We start from the raw sequence: 25,758 nt of genomic DNA, 5'->3' as shown, positions 1-25,758 counted from the left end.
CCTTTGTCAACTGTGATACTATTTATTCATTTTCACTGTATTTTGACAATAATACCATGGTTTCACTCTAAAAATGTAAAGGATAGTGGTATTCTAACTGTGAAAATAGCATAATATGTCTCCTTATTTATCTCACTGACAGATTTTTTTCCCCGCTATTTGCAAGTAAGATATTGGAGAGTGGAAAGAAGGTCTGTTTGTTGTTATAACAGTCAGCTTTGCAAATTCAGGATGAAGTGGTATGTTTACTGGACATGTAAACACTTCAGTAGCCCCAGGTAAAATTTCTAAGTTAAAACATAGCTGAAAAGTATATCCCGGCAAAAAATAATTTTATTATGGCTAGATCTGTAATTGCTCTAAGTTTTTAAAAGGAATGTAAATACTGTGCACATTTTTTAAATCACATTTCAGTTAAGGTTTGCATCAGGACCAGATTTGGGTTGGGTTTTTTTTTCATTTTTCTGGCCATGCTTCAGGGGGAAGGGAAAAAATATAAATTATGACTGAGAAGAGCAGCACATTTCAGATATCACCAAACTGATACAGGCCATTTTGGGATTAGCTACTTATTAGCTACAAATTATATTAGCTACAAATTATAGCACTGTGAAATAAATACACACACTGATGAGTTTTCACTATAGCAGTTTTGTAGATTAGAATGTGCTTAAACTATATAAATTGTGCTTTATTTATAGGTTGAAATTATTCCACAACAGTGATTTATACCAGTAAAATACTACCTTAGGGATGTAAAAAAAAATCAGGTCTATTGAGAGTTGAGAGATTATATATACAAAGATTTTTCAAGACACAGCAATTCCACAGGTATTTTTGAATTATACAACTAAAACAGGAAAGGCCACTGAGAGATAGGGAGTGTAAATGGTGGTTTATATTTGCATATATCTTTATATGATGTTATAACTTTATGTATTGTGCAGGGCAGAACAATTGTGAAATCTTCACCAATTTCTTTATTCAGCATTAATTACTTCATTAGTTGAAAAAATTAAACCATTCCTCTCAACCGTTGTTCTTAGAAGCTCTAAGTTATTCTCTTTTTTGTATTGTAGTGTTTTGCTTAAAATTGAAGCTTTTGGCTACTTCTAGAATCAGCTGATTTAGCATTAAGTGCAGGACAAATTTTACATTTTTTATACATTGGTCTGAGAATCTGACTATTTAAAAATATTGGAGATTGATAGATAACACATGGTTGTAATTTAAGATGTATTTTGTTCATGTGCTCAGTATCTGATGAGATGCTATGAAATATACTAAAAATTCATTATTTGAATAGTCTCTCTTGGTAAATAATCATCATCTAGATAATCTATGGATTTCTATATTAATGAGTTGTTACAGTTATGTAAATGCAATATAATACACTGTACATAGCATTTTCAAGTGTCTGAAATAATTTATTCAGTACTCTAAAGAAGTGTAAAACCCTGGGAAAAAGATGATATCATTACATAGATTGCTGCTGGGTCCTCAATCAAATTATTTTCCATGCTGAGTAGATTTTCTGAAATCTGAGCTTTTGATACTTCCCTTTATTGAAGCAACAAGAGCATATGCTGCTGGATTTCTTTGTTCTTTTATAGTTGAGTTCAGCAGGGTCGTATCACAAACACACCTGAGCTTCTTGTAGTTCACCTGTGTGCTGCTGTTATACTCCCATTTCCTAGCGTGACTCAGCCACGTTGTCACCAAAGTTTAAAGAGTGTTTACACAATCTCACTTCAGCATAATGGGTAATGAACCTCAAATGAATCCTGCTGGTGTGTAGGATAAGAAATTTCCACTTCAACCTATTGTCTCTGAATGAGGTTGTAAAACGTGCCTATATTGTTCATCCAGGAAGTGTGAAGTTGTAAAAAACAAGCTAAACTGCCATATTTTATCTGCTGGTTACTTCTGCATTTATTGCCTTTATGGACCCAAAGCCCTCCAGGGAGTGTGACAAATCCTGATTGTATTTTCTACTTACAGCTTTTATTTGTTCATAGATGTGGAAAGAAGAAGAACTATTAGTCACTGGGGATTTGTCTAGCTATGTGTGTGGCTAATTAAGAACTGGTTCCGCTTTAGTTGCATTTTCATTATTCTACCTATTTTTGGTCCAATGTCATGCACAGCCTACATCTGTAAATCTTCATTCCTCATCTGGGAAGTGTAAATACTTTAGTAACCTTAGAGTAGTTGCCTAACTGGTTGGATAGTTGTTGTATAAACAGAATATGGTTTCTGTTCCATAATTTGTCCATTTCTCCAACTGATTCACCCTCTTTCTAGCTTCCTTACACTTTTATTTCTATCTTACATTATGGGGTTCTGATGTTGCAGAAGTTAGGAAGAGCTTTGGCTCTTGAAAGAATAGCTGGTTTGCTTCTCCACTGGTACCAGTACAAACAGACCAGAGAAGGGAGTTCAGGTGTTAGGAGCAATAGATATACAAAGCTTGGAAAGGTCATTCTCTGCCAGGTAGATTTTTGTTTTGCTTCTAATGCTGAAACCTTTGTGAATCTTACTACAGTACACGCCTAAATAATTAAACTTCCAAATTAGAAAAATACATAGTATGCAGCATATAGTCATTTCGCGAAGGCTTTTAGATCATGTGAGTTTGAATCATTTCCTTTGAGGCATTCTCTAAATGTATTTATTAGAGGAAGCTGCATATTTGGAAATGAAAACTAGCCTCATCAAAACCTGCATTTGCAAATTTGTGATGTTCTGGTTGTCAGAAATAAACAATGTTGGTAGGAAAAAAATTTAGATTTCTCTAAGCTGTGTTATTGAAAATATATGTCATTAACCACAGAATGCTAGGAAATAAGTAACAGTTTGGAAATACGAATAAGAAGCATGAGTTACATGGGGAAAACATTATTCTGTCACAATCCTTTTCTGTTTTGGAAATTTTGAGTAGCTGTGGTTGTATCTTGTTAGGAAACGCTATTGTTTTTGAGCTCAGTTCTGTCCTTCACATACAGTGTATCAGGAACAATATATTTTAGTCTTCTCAGCCTTCTTTTCCTGCATGGATTATGTCAACAGGATGGATCTTATTCAGAAACTTTATCTTCTATAACTTGTACTTTAGTGTTATGACAAGAACTGGGGAGAGAAAGGAACTGAGTTTATGGGAAAATAAGGTATCACTGTTTTTTCCAGACAATTAATTTGAATCTGTTTTTCAAAAATCCCCCTGTCAAGAGCAATGTAAGGAATGTTGCCAAAACACTGCCCAGATCAGCTGTCCCCTCACCAAGGCTGGTGTAATGGTTAGGGTTCAAACCCCAGCCCATGCTGACTACCTTTTGGTGGTAATATATTGAGGTTTTTTTTCTCTGTAAAACATTAACCCAAATTCTGCTGGACGGTTTGATGTGACAGGAAATCTATCCATCTCCATTTTCAGTTTTCAAAGAAGCCAGAGGGGGTGATGCACCCAGCTACTGCGGAATTTCAATAAGATTTGGGTACTCAGTCCCTGTTAACCTCTGAAAAATCATAGGCCCTGCGCCCCAAGCTTCCACACAGATGTACCACCGTTTTGGATTCTTTTCCTCACCCTCTTATTTCTCCCTTTTTGGTGTTAAACACAGGAGAGAAAACCAAGATTGGTGCAAGGAGAAAGATTAGGTGATTAAGCAGAGTCCATGTGCAAAATCAGCAACACCTAAGCCCAACCTGCAACCTCCAGTCACTGGTCTCCAAGTTTCATGTAAAACCTTGTGAATATTCCGTCAGTTTGCAGCCTTCTTTGGCAGTTGACATTTACCACATGGCAGCAAGAGGCTGAGCCAGGCCTGGGGCTGCAGCTGGGCCAGCCCACACCAAGCTGGCCATGGAGGCCAAGCAGAGGAAGGCCCACCGCCAGGCACTGCTGTCTCCTCTGGAGCAGGCACTGTCTGAAATGGCAGGGAAGCTACAGGCAGTAAGTGGATGATAGGCTTTGCTTTGTAGCTCAGTTCAGCTGCTGCCATTCCTGGTGCCTTTCTGTACATAATACTGAGCCTGAACCCATGGCTGCGCAGCAGAGCGCTCTGCACAGATCCTTGATTGGTGTTTCCTCCCAGCACAGTCTGGATGAATGCTATAATGGGTGTGAGACCACCCATTTTTTATTTTGCCAGTCTCATGCTCAGCTTAATCATCTGAAAGAATGTGGCTCTGTAGTCGGAGCACTGCAAGGATTTCCTTCTGGAGATCACCTTTCTGAGCCCCGGACATCGCTAATAAGCAGTCGGGCATTGCAGGATGTGTGGAAATGTGCTACAGAGCATCCAACCTCACCAAGTGATGCTGGCAAGCCTAAAGAGGGGCGAGGAGTGCTGTGAAAGAGCAACGAGCAGTGAAGAGAGGAGGCGACAGCACAGAGAGCTTCTGAGGGCCCTGCGTACCTGCGGGACCCTGGGCTGTGCAGGGAGGGGCGGCTGCACGGCGCCGCCGCCCCGGAAATGTCGCCTCGCTTCAACGTTTGTCTCGTTTTCAATCCGGATTGCCCCGCTACGGGGCGCGCGGCCGCTAGGGGGCAGCGCGCCTGTTCCCCTCCGACCGTTATTCCCGCCCTCTCCTCGCCGTTATTCCTTAACCCCTCACCGGCCGTTATTCCCTTAACACACCTCCCCACACCCTCCCCGGGGCCGTTATTCCTGCCCCCCCTCCCCGCGGCCACGCCCGTGGCTGGTGTGGAGACCCACCCGAAGGGAAGGAGCAGAGCGTGGGCTGACTGCGCGTTCCCCTCCTTCCCCAGCGCTCCCCGCAGCGGCTCTGAGGCAGACCAGATGTAAGAATATTTGGGTAAAGTCAGTCTAATGAGCACAGCATACTTCCTCTTTCGAGTGTTTCTTCTCTCTGCTGAGGGATCTCTTATGTAACTTGACACTGCGGTCTCAAGTTTTCCCTGTTTTCAGTTGACCTCATTTCAGTGAGCTAAATAAAATACGTGCAATTGGTGGTTTAAACAATATTTCAGAATTTGTACCGGGCCTGTAGCTATTTACTTCTCTAAGCTTTCTTACATAGCCTATGGAAGTTTATAGTTTTCTAAGAAAAAAAGTAATTCTCCTTACATGTGGAAGACATTAAATGATATCTGGTTTTGCTTCTTGTTTTGCGTTTGTACACCATCATTCTTTCAGAAAGTAAACATACATGAATTTTATGTAAAAATAAAGCTCTTGGATTTTCTTTTAATTGCTCTGTAGAGAGTAGAAATAAGTCCATGACTATGTCCTGAGAATGTGAGGATTGGCAAAATGCACACTAGATACTTTTCAGACAAAAACAGTACATATCAAATAACTGTTGAGTCATAAACCCCATAAGTTACTGTAAACAGATGTTGGTTACAGCTCACGTTGATGGGAAGTATATAATCACCACCCCTATAGCCACCCACTGTCCATTTCTGGTACGAGAACTTCCCCAGAAGCGTGTTTCTAATTTTGTGGAAACCCTTTGAAATTTGGCACACTTTTCAAAAGTATGTAGGAAAAAAAAAAAAAAAAAAAGTCTGCCAGAGGTTTGGCCTCCAACTGTGAAAACAGACACTGCCTTTTCAAACTCCTCTCCTAGATCCGCTGACCAACACCCAGAAGAGAGAATTTACATTCTTTTAGAATACAGCAGGAAAATGAAGGTCTGTATGCTGCTGAATTCATCTTTTGGTAACATTTACATCTGTTGTTTTAAACTGTCAGCTATTGCACAAGGCCGGACTCTGATGTGAAAGTATTTGTTTTAAAAAGGAAAGGGAAATCTTTTCAAATGTACTGCAGGGACATTTTTGGTTGTTGCTTGGACAGATTATAGCAGTTAGAGAGCGTGGGAGGACTTAATGATTTACAAGCCATATAAGTGTGCTTCAAGCAATATTAGAAATGTAATTATTGTTTGTTTCTGTCCTGCAGACCCGGCTAAAAATCATATTTGGCGTGGTTATATGCCTTTTGCTTTCCTTGTTACTTATGTGTATTATACTGCTTCCATCAAGAGGTAAGGCATTTGTAATGTAGTGTAAACCACGGTATCTTTAACTACTATGGCTTCTAAAATTCACAAAAGTTGTCAAATCATCATCATCATTGTCCTGGCAGAATTGTTATGGCTTTATTGCTTTACAGAGATGTACTGACAGCTGAAATATCCTGAAGGTAGGATTGAAATGCCAGGAGATGTTTAAACAAGGAACTACTTGAAGTGAAAAGCACTTGAATTAACTTTGTTGTGCATGATATATAATGTTCTTAGGACTGCAAAAGTAATTCTCAGATCTCATTATTATGTTATTTTTTGTCTTAAGGGTTAGGAGACTCTCACAAACAGTAATTTCCTTTAGCTTGGTGAACTTGGTTTTAAATGGTTGTGTAATAATTTCAGAAGTTCTCTATCCAATTACAAGGTAAACATTTTGCTGTAGGTAGGGTATGATGAATTGTTTGTGAACAAGATTGCATTTGAAAATTAAAGTCAGTATTGTATGAAATAGGGATGCATGCTTTGCTCTAGTATTATTATGCCAGCTGTAGGTAAATCACCAGAGCGTGGTCTGCTGAGTCCTCTGGTAAAGGTTGAAGTGAGTGTGGTTTGAAATTTAGAACCTGAGTGGCACTGACTTGATGGCAATTTTTTCCTGTGGAGGATATAGTAAGGTGTATGAGTATTTACATGGCCGTTTCAATATGGCAGATTAATTGAATGCCTCTGAAATAATTAAAATAGCAATAAAAAGCCTATATTCCAGTAACAGTATCTAAGTAAAGGGATTTTTTTTTCTATTATTATCCTTTCTTCATGTGTTGGCAGAGTGACTGAGAAGAAATCAGTTCTGCATTTACAACTAAATGTTATAAAATCAGCTATCTGCTTAAGCCTTGTGAAAGTTAAGTCCTGTAGTTAATATGCAGGTTTTGTGAAAGGTGAAATCTCTTTCCTACCTGATATTTCTGTGCAATATGTTTATCATGGGTTGTTTCATTAATAGAAGGGTTGGAAGTTTCTTGAAACAGTTAGGGTTGATACTGTTACACAGCATGTGAATATGAGGATAGATTCTATCAAGGTGGAAAGTAGTGCTGGGAAGAGATACCACCTCAGAGTGGTAGGTTTGACTTTTACTGTCAATGATGGGGTGCCAGACTTTTTGGACAGCTTAAGCATGGTCACATCTGAGCTTTCATGAGTAGTTACATGTATCTAGTCAGACTTACTCATACCAAGCCTGCAGGTTAAGACAGGGCAAAATATTTTTTTCAAGATTTAAATAAAAAAGAGCAGTTTGGCATCCTGAAGAAGTTGCTAAAGATCGTGGAAGGTAGTGTAAAAGGAAGTGAATCTATTTTTCTCTCCTGAAGTTATCAGTTCACTGGTCTTATTCTGTGTTGCTTCAGTACTTGAACCATTATAAAGAACTCCTTTCATCACTATAGTTTCTTGGAATAGCAGCTTGGTGACTAGTCACATGTAAATCCAGCAGGATGATAAAGAATTTCTCTTACTTTACAGAATGCTTTTTGAAGGAGCATTTTAGACAACTGTGGAATACACAATTATGTTGAACACACAATTATGTTGGGACATGTCTGACTATTGCTTCTTGTTCTCAGGTAGAACTGCAAGTGCTGCAGCTATCTGTTCAAATGCCTAAACCTTTTTGAATTCTTAGTAGTCTACTAATCAGTTGTAAATGGAAGAAATACAAACTTATTTTGCAGTTACAAATTTTCCAGGTTGAAAACAGACAGGAAATAGCTACAGAGATGGAATGTTGCTTGTACATTCCACCATTACTACTGCTTAACTGAAAAGATGTGGCAATCTAGAAAGACATTTAATTGCATATGAGAAACATATAGACACAGACCAACTAAATTTCTGCTTGAGAAATCAGCAAAGAAAAATGTCATCTGTAATTCTGAAAGAACTGGAAGAAATATTTAGTTCTGGTTTTGTCTGCTAGATTTCTAGTAATTCCATGTTCTTCAAACTTCTCAAAATGTGTTAGCTGGTTTTGGATTACACATGCAATAGTATAAAAATGTGAAAAATGAACACCAATTCTCAAAAGTAAAATAATTTTCTGTTTGGAGAGGATAGTAAGGGGGAAATACTTAGTTGCAGTTATTGCACAATTTTTGTGGGGCTCAGAAAATCAAGGCAGGCAATCTTAATGTAGTGAATGGCATCTATGCCTAAGAAATTAGTGACAGCTTTTTGACATTTCTTTGAGCTAGGAATGTGCTATGTGATTTACCTGACTGTGATAACCCAGCTATAATAACCCAACTCTAACCTGATCACAAAGGTTCTTTTCACTTGTACACTGGTATACTTAGTTCTGTTCTGCAGCATGAACAAGAAAGAAAATACCCGTCTGCAGTTGAAAAGCAATAGCAGAACCACAGGCGGAGTTACAGTTTTTGCTATTTTTAATGTATTGCTATTTTTAATGAATATCCAGAATCCTGCTTGTCAATGTTTCTGTTCCCATTGTACACTTGACCTAGGCCTGAGACCAAGACCCTGGTTCTCTGATGTTGCAGATTAGGCGGAAGGGCATACTTCTCAGCCAGGAAGCGGTGAGCAGCCAGTTTATTAGGAACTGCTGGTGTTCTTTGCTACACTCCAGACAAATCCATTTTCTGATTCAACAGATGCCTCCCTATGTTCCAATGCAAAGTCAAACAGGGTGGCTTCCCTCATTGTGGAGTGGAAGGAGAATGCTTCCAGTGAGGATTTTAGTTGCTGGCACTGAATTCAGCTGGAGATGATGCTGTTAGTTGCTGCTTTCTATTTGAAATGCATGCCTGGATATTTGAGTTAAAACAGAAATAAAGATAAATTCTAATCTTCTTGGCCATCTATCAGAATTGGCAAGTGACAATTAGAGATTATAAACTCTCAGCTGTTGCTAAAGTTTCTTGTAAATGAGTATCAATAGATTACTGTGATATTGGCTTCTACTAAAAACTGATGGCTCGGTCCTAGCTATGAGTTCAGGCTCAGATCTAAGTAATAGTTTAAACCTAGCTGCAGTGATCTGTATGCTGGTGGCAGAGCACTATCATAAGGTTATTAGAACAGAGCAATAAAAGCCAGTATTAAAATGGATTAGACTATTTCATGCCTTTTCTGTTTGGTACTGCATAAAAATTGGTAGGAATTCATACTAAAATCTTTCTAGATAAGTTTTCAGAAAACAATATACTCCATCAGTTTATATTCACTTAACAGGGTTCAGTCTGCTATACTTGTGCAGCTGTGGTCTATGACAATACTCCTAGGACTGTGGGGCTGGGTGGGCCTTTTCTTTCCAAATCTGACTAGTGCTTCAGAGAAACTCTTTGTTACTTAGATTCTTAAATCAGCATGTAGTGCTTACTCAAAACAGGCTCTGTTAATTTTCTGTGCTTATTCACATGCTGGTGGCAGAATAAATACTCTGGTTTAGGACTAATTTAAAAGAGTTACCACAACAATCTTACCTCTCCAAGTATATGCTTAGAAATAATGTATGATGGCTATGATCTAAGGTAAATTTTTATACTAGCTCTCCTTTATAAATATATTTTCTGAAAACTTAATTTTCAAAAACTGAAAAGGATTATAATGATCCTTTCTCAGTGTGTAGGAAGAGGCTTTTTTCCTTTCTTGGACCCCTACACTTTAGAAATGTTAGAAACAGTAGTAAACTAAACCATTCTCATTCTAGCATGCTGAAGCTTTCTATACACAGCTTCTGTTCCTACCAGTAACAAGAGCTGGATCATACTGCAGAATATGCCTTGTTCAGGCTTCATCTCTCTTCTCATTCCAAAAGGTGTTTCTGAAGTAACCTTCAGTGAGAAAGTAGTGGCACACCTCACAAAAAGTGACCGAATGTAATGCAGGTATGGAAAAGCAGATTCAGCTGATGTGGAGCTGGAAGTGACCAGAAGTTCTAGAGCATGAACAGGAGTGTTGGAATTAATTTCTGATGCTGAACTGGGCTGTAGTTTCCTCAAGTGGAAGGCTGCCTTACTGCGTATGTTGAAGGAGTTTGTGCTTTAGCTATTCAGCATCAGCCCACAGAGATGAGAATGGGCGTTCTACTCCAGAAGCAGAATATAATACTGTGCTAACCAGTTTTCTTTTGGCATGTCATCTCTTTGCTGTGTATCAGTGAATGCTAAATAAAATACATATAAAAATACATATAAAATACATATATACAACTACGTATATAAAAATAACAAATACAGAAACCAGAACACTTTCCGATTACTATGTATGCTTGCTTTAATTTTTCAGGAGTAGACACAATTTATATGGATGCACATTAGACCCTGTTGTGGAATAAGCCAAAAGTGCTTTGAAATCTAAAGCAAGAGTTGTGTTGGTCTATCCTCATTGAGTCTTTGAAAGGAATAATCTTCATAATCCAAACATAATTTCACAGTGATGAATTGGTGTGCATAAAGTTAATCTGAGTTTAATATAATTGAAAGTTCTGCTTCCTGTATTTTATTAAGCTCTCTCAAAACAGTGAAGTGAACAGTAAAGAAGGTATCTGCATAAAGCCAGTGACAATTAATAGATGCTTACAGTCTTTTATCACCACAATGATACATGTATGTCAAATATACTCACATGCATGGCTGAGTAATTATGATCATGGAATATATAAAACAAGTTACACTGTGAAGCAAAATAACCAATTCAGTGCCCAGAGACATGCAGAACTGCAACCTATAAATGAATGCAAATGTATCACAAAGGATTGAAACTGAGACAGTGGGGTGATAAAGGGAAAAGAGCAAAGCTGGAAGTTGGTAAGCTTTCATTTCTGTGGTTGGCTCTGCTATTTGCTTCCTTTTTGTCCCTGGGCATCTTTTTTTCACCTTTGTTATTTCATAGAGAAATTAAACACAATGAAAGAATTTACCAAGCCTACCAACAGCAATCCAAATCAGTGTCTATATAGTGCTTCAAACATGTAAAATACTTTTCATGTTAGGGTCTGTTCTGTGAGCAGAGATTTCATATACTATTATTGAACCAGTCTTTAGTTACAGAAGGAAGAATCAGCAACAATTATAGGAAACAATTAAAGAAGCTGCTTTAATTAAAGCATTTAAAGATATCTTCTGTTGCCTAGAAACAAGCATTCAAAATTATAAGTAATCAAGTAAGCAATAGTTGTGTTCAGTTTTTTTTGCAGTCCACTGGTAGAAATTCAGATAGGAGTGGACACATTTTGAAAATCATTACCAGTCATAATATATTATCACAGAATATTAAGTATGAAACAGTGAGATGGCTAACAGAGTAAAGGTTTAAATTCGAACTGGGAAGATTAGACCAGAGATGAGACATTTGTGATACTGTCTTTTTAGTAAAAACTCCTCTTAAACTGAGAGAAGGAACCAGCAAATTTTACCACATTGAGGTATCAAACAGAACTGCAAATTTAAGCCTCCTATACACACAACCATGGAAATAGATCTTAACAGTGGATTTCTTTTGCTAATAGGCATATTCACTTAGAGGACTTAAACTGAAAGCTAGTGATAAGTAATCATCACTCAATATAAATGGAAGTGGATTCTTCTTTGGATTTATTTTTTATGCATTTTTTTGAGTTTGCCATCTTCTGTGCTTATCATTAACATATCAAAGATCTCTAATATACAGTCATGGTGTTAGAAAGAGTAATTAACTTCTTATTGAACTTCTTGGGATATTTTCTGGACATATTGCTAGTTCAGAGTTTATACTGATAGGTTTTTGCCTATGGATTGGCATTCAGTTTTATTTCTTATGACAGCTTTCTTCCGCATTAGCGCAGACAAGGCTAGTGTCAACAGTCAACCTGACATGTGTATTCTACAGTAAGTAATAGCCACTTAGCAGAAGAAAACATGTATTATCATTACAAAGTACCATAGAACAGAATATGAAGAAACATTTCCCAGGAAGTCAGTGTGATCTTAACAGAGAGGGCAACTGTAATGAGGAAGTGATGGAGCATGATATGAAACCTGAGGGCAACGAGTCATCTTGATTATCTGGCTGTCATCTGAGAGCTCTGAAGGAGAGAAAAGGGGAAGTGGCAGAGATCTACTAGGCTACAGTGTGACATCTCCGCTACCTCTGAAGACCATGGCAAAAGACCCCTTGATTTTAAAGGAGAAAAGCATAGAATCCAGAATGCCTAGACTTAAAAGCTGCCATTATTATGGTACTGAAGTTTAAAAACTGGCCTTTATCAGAAATGTTCCTGTGTCTTTTGAGGATTAGGCATTTTGAGTACTCTTGTGAACTGCATAGTTTTTCTTTTTTTGCTTTTTTTTTTACATTGTTATAATGGAATTTTTCATTTTCATACACTTAGCAAGCCAATATATTCAGTATTATCATCTAGTTGATTGTCCTTAAATTTTGTTTTTAAAATCTGCCCTAACTTAAGGTGTTCACCTTTGGGAGGAAGCATAGTCAGAGAAGAGCCACAAAACCAGCTGCGAATTTATACATTATTTTTATGCAGCTATCTTCTCTGCTTAGAAATCAAGTACCAGAGTACCTGTCTTTTCTCCAGAATTATTGCCAGTTTTCTTCTGCAGCATTAAATAAAAAGTTGAAGTTTGGGTTCGCTCATCCATTACTTTTCAGCATTATATTTACCTGCACGGCTTCATCTATTTTTTTCATGTAGCTACTAAGAAATATATGTGGATGGTGATTATTTTGCAAGTGTTATAGCCATCCTCTAAGACTGGCTGATGAAGCATTTATGAAATTTGGCAGCAGGGTTTTGCACATCCTGTTGTTTGACTCTGCTGAATATGTGCAGGTCCCTATTAAAACAGTTGTCTCTGCATACCACACAAGATCGTGAAACCCATGCTTTAAAAAAACCTTCAGTTTGCCTTTTATGTGGGAAAGGCTTTTCTTGAACTCATGAGGTCTACAAGTAAATATGCCTGAGTGAATAAATAACTGGGTGAAATAAATTTGTTTGTCTAGTTTCTAATTTTATATTTCTAAAGGTGAGTCCTTCAGAGGCTAAAGGACCTTATCAGAACAATAAAAGAGAACTTTCCTTTCTGCTGTGCCTACTCTCTGCATGGCTTCAGGATTATGCTATCTTCGCTGTCCCCTGGTGCTAAATATAAAAAAAGGGGAATATTGCATTAACAGAAACTTTCTGTCTTATTCTTAGTTGTCAACACAGATGATGGTCCCAGAGCTCTTACATTAGAGGATTATTTGAATGGAAACTTCCAATATAAAACATTTTTTCCATATTGGGTGTCAGGTAAGGAAAACCTTTTCTCAGACGTACATAAGCCTTTCTAAGCCTTTCCAGACTGGTTTACACAGACTCAGAAATGTATTTTCCTTCCAGCTTTACTGTGAATGAATGCAAACTATGAAATTAAACAATCTGCTAGTCAAAACTTATGGCTGAAATTTACTATTCTGTCAGTCATTCTAGAAATTCCAGGTATTTGATGATTCAACAGACATGCTTGATTCAAGTATAAACTATAATTTTACAGAGGCCTTCAGTGTTTTATTTCTTTTACTGTCACATTCATTGCAGTAAGTGAAAGAAATATGTCAATGTGTCAGTCATTTCTTAAGCAACCTCCCTTTTTGTGTTTGTCACAGCACTTTTTCACTTACCATTTGTAATAATTGAGGTAGCCTGTCTTATAGGCCTCGTTCTTCCTTCTTTTCAGTAGTACCTAGCTCTGCAATGAATACAGCTGTTCTTATTTAAGGAAGTGCTGACAGTGCTGAAATTCCTGAGTTCCAATGCATTGCATGGAAAATAAGGTTGAGTTTCTAAGCAAGTTCCTTAAGGTAGAAGGTAAAGAGATTAAGTTAACTTTTGCTGATATATGTGTCTGTGTGTGGCTGAGATATTAGTCTTGTTATTGATTTGCAGCAGCACCAAAAGGCTTGAGCTAGATTGGATTACATTCTAGTTCACACACTACTACCACTCCTATCTATGCAGGAGATAATTGCCTCAAGCAATTACTGTTCTTTGACTAGAGACAAGAAACATAGTGCCTGTTCACATGGAGTCTTACCAAGTTAGTTTAAACTCACAATTTTAGAACTGAACTGAAGTCTTCCAGGACATTTCTAGCAGCAGTTCAAGTTTTACAACTAACAATTTGAAGTATGTTGACATCACTTGTATGATTTAAAAATTAGGTCACCATTTGTTAGAATTCTGTCTGAAGTATGTAGGCAGCATATCACCTAAACCTAATATTCTCCTTTTCTCTTTACATCCTTCTCACTTGGACTTATCTTTCCTTTTAACAGTCACAAAGCTCATAGAAGTCATGTCATAGATTCCTTAGATAGTCATGCCTACAGCATTCCATATGTCTACTATTCTTCTGAAGCAAGGAGTTAAAATTGAATATCTCTTCTAAGGGTGTCTGAGGTCACCACAAATGCTGTTACAAAAATCACAGAAGTGTGCTCAAAAGATCCAAGGGTGATCTAATTTCCTAAAAATGAACACCTTATACAATGATTCAGGCTGCTTTTAAACTGTTAAAGTCTCTCTTTAGCTACACCAAATATGTAATTCCTTCTCTCTGTTTATCGCAGTGGAAGTAATGATATGAAACTAAGATTCTGATCTTTATTCTCTACCAAACTATGGCTCAGGTCTTGAGCACAGGTAGGGTTATATTCCATGCTCATTGAAGGCTGCTCACCCTCACTTTGTAGGATCTGTGTGAGTAAGGACAATATCATTTATGTAGTGTCACTTATATGGTACTGCTCTTATGTGCAGAATCAGTATAAATGAGAATGTTCTGGTGAAATTATAAGCAAAGATCTTGAATGTTTTCTTTGAAAAATGTACCTTATGATATTGACCTTCTAGTGGGTCTGTCCCTGGTATCAGACATTACTGAGAATAAAATCTAGCATTTAATTATAAAGTTAACTTGCTGATTCTGTGTGCAGTGTGTAATCTTGAGAACATATATAAGAACCCTGAAGACAGTTTGTTGATAACTCTGTACCTTGGCATCTTTAGAAGAAAAACATTTTGTATGTAGATGCCAAAAGATATTTGTTCATAATCTATTCATTGACAGGAGTGTGAATACTTTGATAAACAGATCTGCTCTATAGTATCTTCTGTGCAAAGTAACAGCTCTTTTGTCTTATTTATAAAGATAATGAATATCTTCATCAATCTGCAGAAGACGATATTATTCTTTACAATGTTGAAATGAACTACCCAACTACCATCATGACTAACAGCACAATGGTATGTACCTTTTCAATTAATAAAAAGGCAGCAAAATGCAATTGCATTTCAAATACCAGTTTAAAATTGAATGGACTAAAACCTGACTCATCAAATCCTTATCTAAAGTTTTTTTACTAGAATCTAATCTACTTCTTATTCTTTCAGAAACAAGTTAATGCTTCAAATTATGTGTTATCATCAGACAAATATTTCATAGCTCTGGAAAGCAACTATTCAAAGGTAATTATTTTAATATATTGCTTAATTAAATGTTTGGTTTCATTTAGGATCTTGTTGATTGTGGTTGCTATAGGTAAATGTTTCTTGGTACCTTTTTGGGAAAGGTGTAAGCTGTGAAAAAGCAGCTGATTATTTTTAATTAAATTATCTTTTTCCAAGTTAATAATATTATTTTCTTGCTTCATTTCTTCAGCTGTGGAGATACTCTTATACAGCATCATACCACATTTATGATCTCATATATGGGTAAGGTCTGATATTTCTTACAGGGAGCTATGGAGAATACTCTAGTGATGTACTTGCAAGCATTTCCACTGAAAAAATCTATAGTAGTGTGACTACCACTCTGCTTTGCTTTTGCCTGAATCTATCAGGTTTCTTGTTTGCTTGAAAAAAATGGCCTCTAAGAATATCATACAGTCCTTTTATCTATTCAGCTAGGTATCTGGATTGATTTGTATTTCATGCCCTAAAACACTCACTGCTCAAGATTTTCATCTTTTTTTCTTCTTTGCATAATTTTTGGCCACTCTATCTTGGCTACTTGAGTCCACTTCAATCTCACACTTGATGTCTCCATGACCTTTTGTTGTCTCATTCATCCTTTTTATGGTTGATCTAATCTTTAGCTTTCCTAAAACTCTCACATGTCCTTTAGTGCTCCAGTGATCTCATAACAGTGCATCCCAGGTTCCTCAAAAGTTTACAGCTAATCCCATGGCATTTGGTCTCTTTTCCAAGGTATTCCCCAAACCACCCCTCTTTCCACCCAAGTTCAAATGAGGCTATCTGCCTCCCTGTCACCTTTTTATGACATAAGTAGCAGCATGACCAAATGCTTCTTAGTTCTGCGCAACAGGGGCTGCACTGTGCTGCTTCATTCTCGGGGAACTGTTGGCTCAACTTGGCAGGAAAAGGTTGCTCATGCCAGTAGAGAGGTACTGCATGTGGATCGTGATCCTTAACAAATGTTAACTGCTGCTGTTAATGCTTGCCTCAGCATGCTATATCCTGAGTTCACATTTCACAATACCTTGCTGAGACTGTAATGCAGACTGCAGATAGAGCAAGTGACTGTAGATGTTTGTGCAATATTTATAAAGAGATATGGCTGGCTTCTTAGGCTGTTGAATATGTTTTCAAAGGGTTGAGTTGCAAGCCTTTACCAGCACGGGTACATACCATCTCATTGCTGCATGTCTCACTGCCTGCCTTAATTTTGTGTTGTTCAAGAAACAATAAGGTGCTAGAAAATATAGAATGTAGAGTATAATGATCCATTTGCACTGTGCACAAAAAGCCATCTCAACTTCTTTCCTTTTTTTAGTGGTTTTGTAACAGAAAATCAGCTTCCACATAAAATTCAGTATTTATCCTGGTCACCCGTTGGACACAAATTGGTCAGTAAAGATAACAAAGTCTAGAATGATTTTGCTCTGTGTGGCTAGACAACATTTATTTGCCTATGGTTATTATTTTGTTAGGCCATATTTTTGACAGGCCTGTGAATATTAACATTAGTTGCAAGCAAGAATGACAAAACAGTTTTATCTTGTTAAAATATAACTTGTCTGTGTTTTAATAGAAGAATCCATGTTCTCAGATACATTATGTGTTTCAGTTCACTAGCCAGTCTCTTATCAAGAATTGACCAATGTAATTGTATATAGGAATAAATGTAGTTTGAAGGTCTGAAAACCGATCTATTTTCCTTTGACACTGTATAACACATGAGCTTACTATGCAGATTTAGAGATGCAGTATTTAAAATCTTTTCTAAAATTTTTACTCTAGGAAATGGCTGCCAGATTCTGATTATAAAAAATGTTATTTCCTTTTATTTTTAATACCTCCTTGATAGTCAAGTATGTATTCCTCAGTAATTATAATAAACCTATTGCATGTAGTAACAAGTCTATAAACTTTGTTTATTCTTGGTTCCAAAGTATCAGCCCAATAATCGTTAGTGGTTCTTTAAAGACTGATCCAATTTTGACAGCATATTTGTGAAAGAAAATTTTTTAAACTTCACGCTAATTTCAGAAGATACCCAGGGATTGGGCTAAATATAAATGGATAACTTATTAGGAAAATTTTTCCATGTTATAGGAGAGTATTAGTTCTCTCAGTTGAATTAAGTATTGTTATTTTCTTTATCAAGAATTCTGAAGACAGAACAGAATGAAGATAGTTTCTTATCTTCCCAGTACTAATAATCTGTGATCCTTTTATACACTCCTTGTATCTGAGAGTTTTAGGAGTTGCTTTGTTTTTCACTTAAAGCATAAAGTAGTTAAAATGTTACACTGATGTTGCTAACAAATGCTTACAGCTTCAACAGGCATGATTTTCTAAGAAAGTGATGTTTCTGGTGCTGGTTTCTTAATCACATGTCCATTCATTTGACTGAAATTTATAAATACCCAAGGTCTGCAAGCATTTCTTGGAAGAACTCTCAGTAAATAATTTACTAGAAAGGAACAAACCAGCTCAGATAGAGTAAAAGCCTTTTTTGTCTCATCTCACATCGCCTAGGCCTTTTGACAGGTTTAGGAAAGTCCAATTATTTTCTTTTTAGTCATTGCGTATTTGTTTTTATCTTCTACTTGATCATGCAGAAAGTGTCAAAACACTTTGTTTGAGGGTCTCTTAAAAAAAAAAAAAAGGCAATTTGAATGAGTTTCAAAGATATTTTTATTTTTTTCATGGTTTTCTACTCCAAAGCTAGCCACAGAATCCTCTGAGGTTTATTAAAATCGAAAGAGTTGTTCAGGATTTATTCTGACATAGTTATACATAGAATTTGGCCTGTAATGTATAATTTATTTACTGAGGTACCTACTCTTGCAGAATTTGCAAGGTCTTTTAGTGTAGCATGTATTTCCTGTTTTGTATTCATTGTGTCTTCTTGTTGGTATAATGTAAGAGCACTGATTGCAGATCTTACTCTAACCCCTGTTATTGGTAGCTATACTTATAAGAAATACTTTCTTCTCTTTAGGTGTATGTATATCAGAATAATATCTATTTCAAACAAAGTCCAAGAGAGGCACCAATTAAAATAACTAGTGATGGAAAGCAAAATGAAATATTTAATGGGATTCCTGATTGGGTCTATGAAGGTAAGTAAATCGTAAATCTTGAAGGGCAACAACTAACATGTTAAATGCTTTAGATTGTGTTTCTCACAATCCATTCTAAAATATCTGTGATGATATATTATTTTTAGAGCCCTAAGAATTACTTCATTTCCATATTTTATTTGCCATACAAGATTGCATTTTTGTATTCATAGAGTGTAACCAAAATATTGAGTCTATTGTTACTGAAACTGTATCAGAAATTTACAAATTGGGCTTACTTCTACTGTACAGGCAGTGGTTGGAAATTAAGCTTTAATGGAAGTTTTAATTTTGGTGCAAATGTGGCAGTTCAGTGCATCCAAAAAAATTTAAAGAAATAAACACGTGCACACAGGAAAAACCCAAGTGAGTTAAATGGGATCTGTGTGCCTGATTTGAGAGTCCTTAAGGCCTTTCAGGATTTAGTTGTATTGCAATATGTTTGGTGTTATTTAGTTAGTATAATTCCCTTTATGTGTCTAGGTCGCTAAGAGTAGAATGCTGAAATAGATTAGAAGATAGATAGATTACAATGATAAATTATTATGAATGATTCTTTTTTTCCTCAGAGGAAATGCTAGCAACAAAATATGCACTGTGGTGGTCTCCAAGTGGAAAATATTTAGCATATGTACAATTTAATGATTCTGACATACCAGTTATTGAATATTCATATTTTGGTGAGGACCAGTATCCTAGAAAAATAATTATCCCATACCCAAAGGTACGTTTTCTCATTCTTTTGACTTACCTTATGTTGAGAAATGAGTTATGACAATGATAAAATTAACTAAGCTTAAAAAATTGTTGTATTACAGTGGTTAAATCCATTGTGGCCTAAATTAATGGAAGAAAACAAACAGGCCAAGTTCTGAAAAGGTATAAGTTCATTCAAAACTGTAGATATTTAATTATATCAGTGAAATAAATGGAATTACTCATGTAAGTAAAAAGCATGTACAAAAGTGCATGCTTGCATGATCATGCCTTGCTTTTTTCAATTCATTTTACTTACTGTGATGTGTTAACTATGCAGTTGTTATTTTTCATTACAGTAAATGGATTACAAGACATTTTTTATTTTGAAAAATAAAGGCTATGACAGCTTTAATTTATTTGTACACTTCATAGTGCTTTTTGGTCTCAAGGGGCTTTGATTTTTACTGCTTTCAAGTGCCAGATCTAAGGAAGAAGGTTTTGGGTTGGCATTTCTTCAGCACGTACTCTCTCAGAGAGCTCTCCTGACTCTTGTCATTTTCATGTGATTGCAAGTGATCATGTTAATGTGTCTTAAGAAGTTACTCACCTGTCAGCTGGGTTACATTTCTAAAGTAAAGCTGGATGGTTTAGACCACACGTGGAGGAGAATTAAAGAACTAATAATGTATACAGTGAATATGCAAGCGTTAAATCAGTTTAAACTAAACCATTTTATTTCACATCTGGCTTGTCAAAGAGCACTTGCAATCATGTGAATATGCTTCTGGAGTTTTATGCCAAAGTAAGTGTAGCCTGTGCTGCAAAGTTCCACACTGCAAATAGAACACTGGTTCCCATCAAGCATGTTTTCTGTATAGAAAGGCAGCAAAATGGACTGTTTAAAAGGTTTTCTTCTTTATATATGAAATGATGCAAAATTAAGTATGATACTACTGCTGTAGTATCACTCTGAGATCATATAAAACTACATTTGCCCTACTATACTCAACTGAATATATATTTTGTAACCTATCTCCTTTTCTGTTAAGTGTAATTTTCCTCAATCTGAATTGTTCAGAGCCTGATTTGAATAACCTGATACATTTTCTTTGAAGGCTGGGGCTAAAAATCCTACTGTTAAAGTGTTTATTGTAGACACTATTAACGCTGAAGTGTTTGGTCCTAAGGAGGTGCCAGTTCCTGCAGTCATAGCATCCAGGTAGTGTGCCCTCAAATATGTCTTCTCTTTTTTTAAAAATGTTTTTGTCTCTTTGTTTTAAATGCTTGAACCTCTGAGTTGGTTCTGACAGTGGAGTGCCATATTCATCTCCTAGGAGGATAAGAAGCTATCTAGAAATGTAGTTTGATTCTGTATGTCCATATAATACATTGTTACAAAGGACAAAAAAAATCCCTAAGACAATGGAAGCTTTCCTATTGTCTTCCACAGAGCAATATAGGGAATACAATTTGTAGCAATGTTTCTATATTCCTGTCCTTTAATAACCACCATTTCTTTCTTCTTTTTTTCTTTTATCTTTTAGTGATCACTATTTTACCTGGCTTACTTGGGTAACAGATAGTCGAATCTGTGTGCAATGGTTAAAGAGAATCCAGAATTTTTCAGTCTTAGCTATTTGTGACTTCAAAGAAAATTCAAATACTTGGGACTGTCCAGAGGTAATAAAGTTGGAAATATAAATTTAACATTGCTGAAATTAGCATTTGCTAATCCCATCTGCATAGCTATTTTAACACCTACAGATCAGCACGGGTTGCTCTGACTTACTTTCAGAAGTATATTTAATCTTGCCCTGAATTCTTTTAGAAAATAATAGTGTGCCTGACATAATTGTATTTTTCAGTGTTTCATCACTTTCATGTTTTAGATAACTGGTACGACTTTTTCAATATTTTAATTGCTGGAGGAGGGGTGAAAAAATTTTAATTGCACCAACAAGAAATAAAATCACCAAAATATTTTTTTTTAGTGAGGTTTAAATAACAAAGCAACAAAAATAAGAATGATATTGAGCAGCTTTAAGTACTGTTGTTTAGCTCCTTCTTGCTTCCTCATCTTCAAAACTGGAGCCATATAGGATCTTTATTTTTTTAAAAAGAAAATCTTATTTTGCCACATTGAAATTTCATATTGACTAAATCGTGTCCTTTATGATTAATGTTAAATAAGTTGAAAGAACATATAGATTAAAAGTAAGGCAGGCTTTCAGGAGGGAGAAATTCTTCTGTCTTATCAAATCATACAGTTGGAGAATGCAGGAAAGTTTCGAGAAACACAGTCCCTTTTTCAGATCTGAAAATAAAACTTCAGATTAATTGCAACAGTAGCTCTATGTTTTGTTTAAATATGCCATTCTATCATTAAAATAGTTTGGAGGGACAACTATGCTCTGTTGAGCAGAAGGATAGCATAGATGGCCTAGCTATCTTTACCTATATGTAAATAGGTACAGATCTTACATAAAGAAGCCTTTCTGAAAAAAATATTTCTTTAAAAGACCTTGTAAATTCATAGATATCCTGAAAGAAGGGGTAACCCTGAATTTCAGTAACTCTAATACAGAAGTCTCATTTATTGTCTTTTAGTATCAATGCTGTTTGCATGTCTTGTTTTTAGAATTTGTGGGACAGAACACCTATAAAAATTACCATTAGGCTGGGACTTTGAACTAATGGGAAATAAAAGACAAGAATTTTTATAGAAGTGTTCTTTATAACTAATAAATTAGAAATTCAGAGTGTATTGACACAGCCTTTCCAAGTTGAAAATAATTTTTATTCCTCTATGATATAGATATATGACAATTGTTGTATGAAAATTTAACAGGAAGTTAAGGTCCTAGTCTTTCAAAAATATTATAATTGAAGTAATTTTCCACAAAGAAATATCTTAATTTATTAGGGAAAAATAGATATTTACTGCAACATTAAATGTGTTTCCTAAGTGATTGTTCCACTTTATAGGTACTTTAGCACTGAATCTGTATCTCACCTCCAAGTAACCTACATGTTAATAACTATTTTAACATACAGAAAAAAAAAAATAAGGTTCCTAATATTCTACCACAATCCACAAAAGTACTTTAACACAAGCTTAACTTTAAGCATGTAAGCAGTTTTATTTATTTCAGTAGGTCTATTTATGTGTTTAAAATTAAGCATGTGCTTAATTGCTTTGCTGGAACCAGACCAAAACAATTAACATCTTGCAGGACTGTGTTCATGATCCTTGTTTAATTGCATTTCTCCATGAAACTTTATTTATGGAGTCACTACTGACGTTTCTATAATTCTATATTTATACAGTGATACAATGCTTTTATCACATTAAAGTTTGCACAAATGGCCAATTGAAGGAGTGTGAACAGATGGGAGTGCTGCATTAGCTCTATTTGCTATTAGAAAGTATATCTCTGTACGTTTCCATTGGCAAAAATAGTTCTCTTGTTGATTTCAGATTAAATTGAGACTCTAACATACAATAAATGTGCTAGGCTTTATGTACTTGAAAATAATAACAAAATATAATCTACAAGATGTTCCTAAAGTGTTGAAATGTTCGCGTGTTCAAGTCTTGCTTCTATGTGAATAGACCTTAGAAACCAATATGACTACATCAGAGCTATTCATGTGAGTAAAAGATAGGCATGTATTTGTGAAACTGGGATTTCCTATGAATATGCCAGTTCTCTAAATTCTGTAAAGACTTCAATACCCAGGAAAATCCCATAGAAGTCAATGGGTCTACTCATATGAGAGAAATTAAATATATCTTTAATGTACTATGGCATCAAGATCTGAGCCTTAAAGAAATGAAAATAAATTTAGGATGCAGATATAAAACAATATAACCCATTTTTGTATCTTACAAATGAATAAAATTAATATTCTGAGTTAATAACTCAGTGGAGCCCTTGCCAAGTACTAAGTGGTCTTCTAAGGGTCAGGTTTCTGCAACTTTTGCTCTAATAAGTCCATTTACAGGGACTAAGTTGAAAGGGAGAATGCATGGTTCTGAATGCTAATGAGATTACCTTTAGGATAACAAATACAAACCATATTCTTTAGACAGCAGATTTGTTGAATTTATTTCAGACTGTGAAGAAATATTTTATTAAATGAGCAGTAAAAAGATAAGTTTGCAAGATAAAAAAAGAGATACATTGATTGAATGCAGAATTGTTAAATATTAAATCACTTGCTCTATCCAACAAGCAAGGTATTACACTTTTCAATTAAAAAGTCTTAGGGAAAGTATTGAAAACGCACTAGAAACTTTGTAAGTAAAACATAAATAAAAATGTAAAAGCACCTTTAGCTGCAGGAGATTTATGCATTTATGCTCACTACAAGTCTTTTTTAAAATCAGCTTTAAGATTTTTGCTGCCTACATTATCTTTGCCAATCCTTAATTCTTCTTTCTAAATGTGTTATTTGTAAGATTTTTTTAAAAGTGTTGAAAATCAGGCCCTTTGATATCTCTAAACTGAGCACAAAATATGGAGACCCTTGATTTCTGTGTACTTAGTTAATGTATTTGACTTGTATTTTTAAGGGATTTAAGGTTTACATTTGAAAGATGTACATAGTAGTCACATTATTCACTGTTATAAATAAACAACACATCTTTGAAATGAAAGGAAATATGTCAAATGAACCAGCAGAGAATCTAACACAGATTTTCATTATCATTATTCTTGAAATTATTTTACTTGTTTTTTTACTGAAAAATTCGTGAGATTACATAGTTCTTAATTCTTGCTTTCAGTGAAAATGTTGCATAAGGTTAAAACAATTACCTTAGATTTTATTTAGCTCCGATGGCAACTGTTAAAAAATAATGTTTTAACTAACATAATGGTATTAATACAGTAATATTATTTACCTCAGACAATCCTCAAGTCCCTGAACCTTCAGAGCAAGTGTTCTAAAATTCTCTTTTAGGCAGCTACAGATTTTTCATTTGAAGATTTTGAATCTCCATAAACTCATTCTTGAACTTCCTAAGGAGTGTACATTTTATTTTGTTTTTCAGAATCAACAGCACATAGAAGAGAGTCAAACAGGATGGGCAGGCGGTGTAGGTTTTGTTGTTGTACTCTATTTTGATATTATGAAAAGCTGCAACTTTCTGCATCTTCACATCAGTGTTTTGAAACATGAAGCAGCATTCCGAGTCATACAACACTACTGTTTAAACACGTTGCACTGTAGGATTGAGACACAATGCTGTGCTAGGCATAGTATCTGACTACCTGCTTTCTGAGTTTAAAAGCCCTTTTTATGTCTCCTTTCACAAATCTTAGACCAACTGAGTAGACACTATACTGAGGGGAGTGAAGTAATGAAAAGAGGTAGATTCATACTGTAATGTAATTCATAGAAGCATCCTGAAGGCAGAAAATAGATGTAAAATTCCTCTGATGTCACTAGGGGAAGAGATAAGATTGGTCACACTATAGCATTTTAAGAAAATTTGTCCATTCAGAACAGAATTTTAAAACTGTGTCCATTCAGAGCACAATTTTAGTGCCAAGTGCTGCACATCTTCAGCTAGGGAGGAACCTTCAAGGTAAGATACCCACTTACAATGCTGGTTGATACTTCTATTGAGTTAGCCCTAAACAAAATAAATTTTCTCTACCCAGTAAACTTTATCTTGGAAGAGACATAACATGCATCTTTAGCAACTCACAGTGAAAATAAACCTGCAAGGAAATAGTGAGAGCATGAGATCGGTATTTACAATCATATATTCTAACAACCTATGATTGCTGCTCAGGCAGGTGAAGTTACCAGTATTCAATACAGGGATCCTCAAACTGTGCCTAAATATCCTGCAGTGGATTTAACTGAGAGTTTCAATTTTCAGTATTCTGTCCTTTAAGAGACGTATTTTTATGTGAAGATTACACATTTACAAGGATTAGTTATTTTACTTGGTCCCTTTCTTTTTTTTGCCACTTCTCTTGAGGTTGTGATGACAGGTTTTTATTAGAGCTAAAGAAATTACACACACGCATAAATCCCTGATTTAGCCTTTATGGGATTTCAAGCTTTAGGAATATTAGAAGCAGAACAATTTAGCTTGTGTTCACAGGTTCTAGTCGAGCTTGGGTTAGTATTATTCAAAAGTCATACTCACTCAGGAATGTTTGGTGCTATGTTTGAAGTTCTTAAAAGTTATTCTTCTGTGATCAGCCTTGACTGACAATTTTAGTGAACAGGTGATGGTTTGTAAAAGAAATAAAAGTTGAATAGTTTTATCTGGGATAATCTGTTCTTTAACATTAGTGGAATAGTATGGGAAACTTCAGGTATCCATTTACTTAGTGCTGTATTTGCTCAGTGACTCAGCCAGACTCTGGTCCACAGGATTTTCAG

At 35.7% G+C, this 25,758-nt stretch overlaps 1 protein-coding gene across 2 annotated transcripts in view; it reads left to right on the top strand.

Moving 5' to 3' along the window:
• Positions 1–5,422: 5,422 nt before the first annotated feature.
• LOC104368199 (prolyl endopeptidase FAP) overlaps positions 5,423–25,758 on the top strand; it is a 41,569-nt gene continuing 21,233 nt past the window's right edge. The window contains exons 1-12 of one of the 2 annotated variants that reach the window (XM_009975485.3): positions 5,423–5,659; positions 5,931–6,015; positions 13,220–13,315; positions 15,216–15,310; positions 15,458–15,532; positions 15,726–15,778; positions 16,860–16,932; positions 18,534–18,654; positions 19,224–19,378; positions 20,469–20,572; positions 20,898–21,033; positions 24,410–24,454. In XM_009975485.3, coding sequence (XP_009973787.2) covers positions 5,654–5,659; positions 5,931–6,015; positions 13,220–13,315; positions 15,216–15,310; positions 15,458–15,532; positions 15,726–15,778; positions 16,860–16,932; positions 18,534–18,654; positions 19,224–19,378; positions 20,469–20,572; positions 20,898–21,033; positions 24,410–24,454 — 1,044 coding nt within the window. In that variant the 5' untranslated portion in view covers positions 5,423–5,653. The remainder of the gene's footprint in view (positions 5,660–5,930; positions 6,016–13,219; positions 13,316–15,215; positions 15,311–15,457; positions 15,533–15,725; positions 15,779–16,859; positions 16,933–18,533; positions 18,655–19,223; positions 19,379–20,468; positions 20,573–20,897; positions 21,034–24,409; positions 24,455–25,758) is intronic. The other variant, XR_004409276.2, reaches the window with a different exon arrangement.

The sequence above is a fragment of the Tyto alba genome, unplaced genomic scaffold (assembly GCF_018691265.1).
Source record: "Tyto alba isolate M040663 unplaced genomic scaffold, T.alba_DEE_v4.0 Super-Scaffold_7, whole genome shotgun sequence".
NCBI classification, from domain to species: domain Eukaryota; kingdom Metazoa; phylum Chordata; class Aves; order Strigiformes; family Tytonidae; genus Tyto; species Tyto alba.
This window is presented reverse-complemented; position numbering and strand designations above follow the sequence as displayed.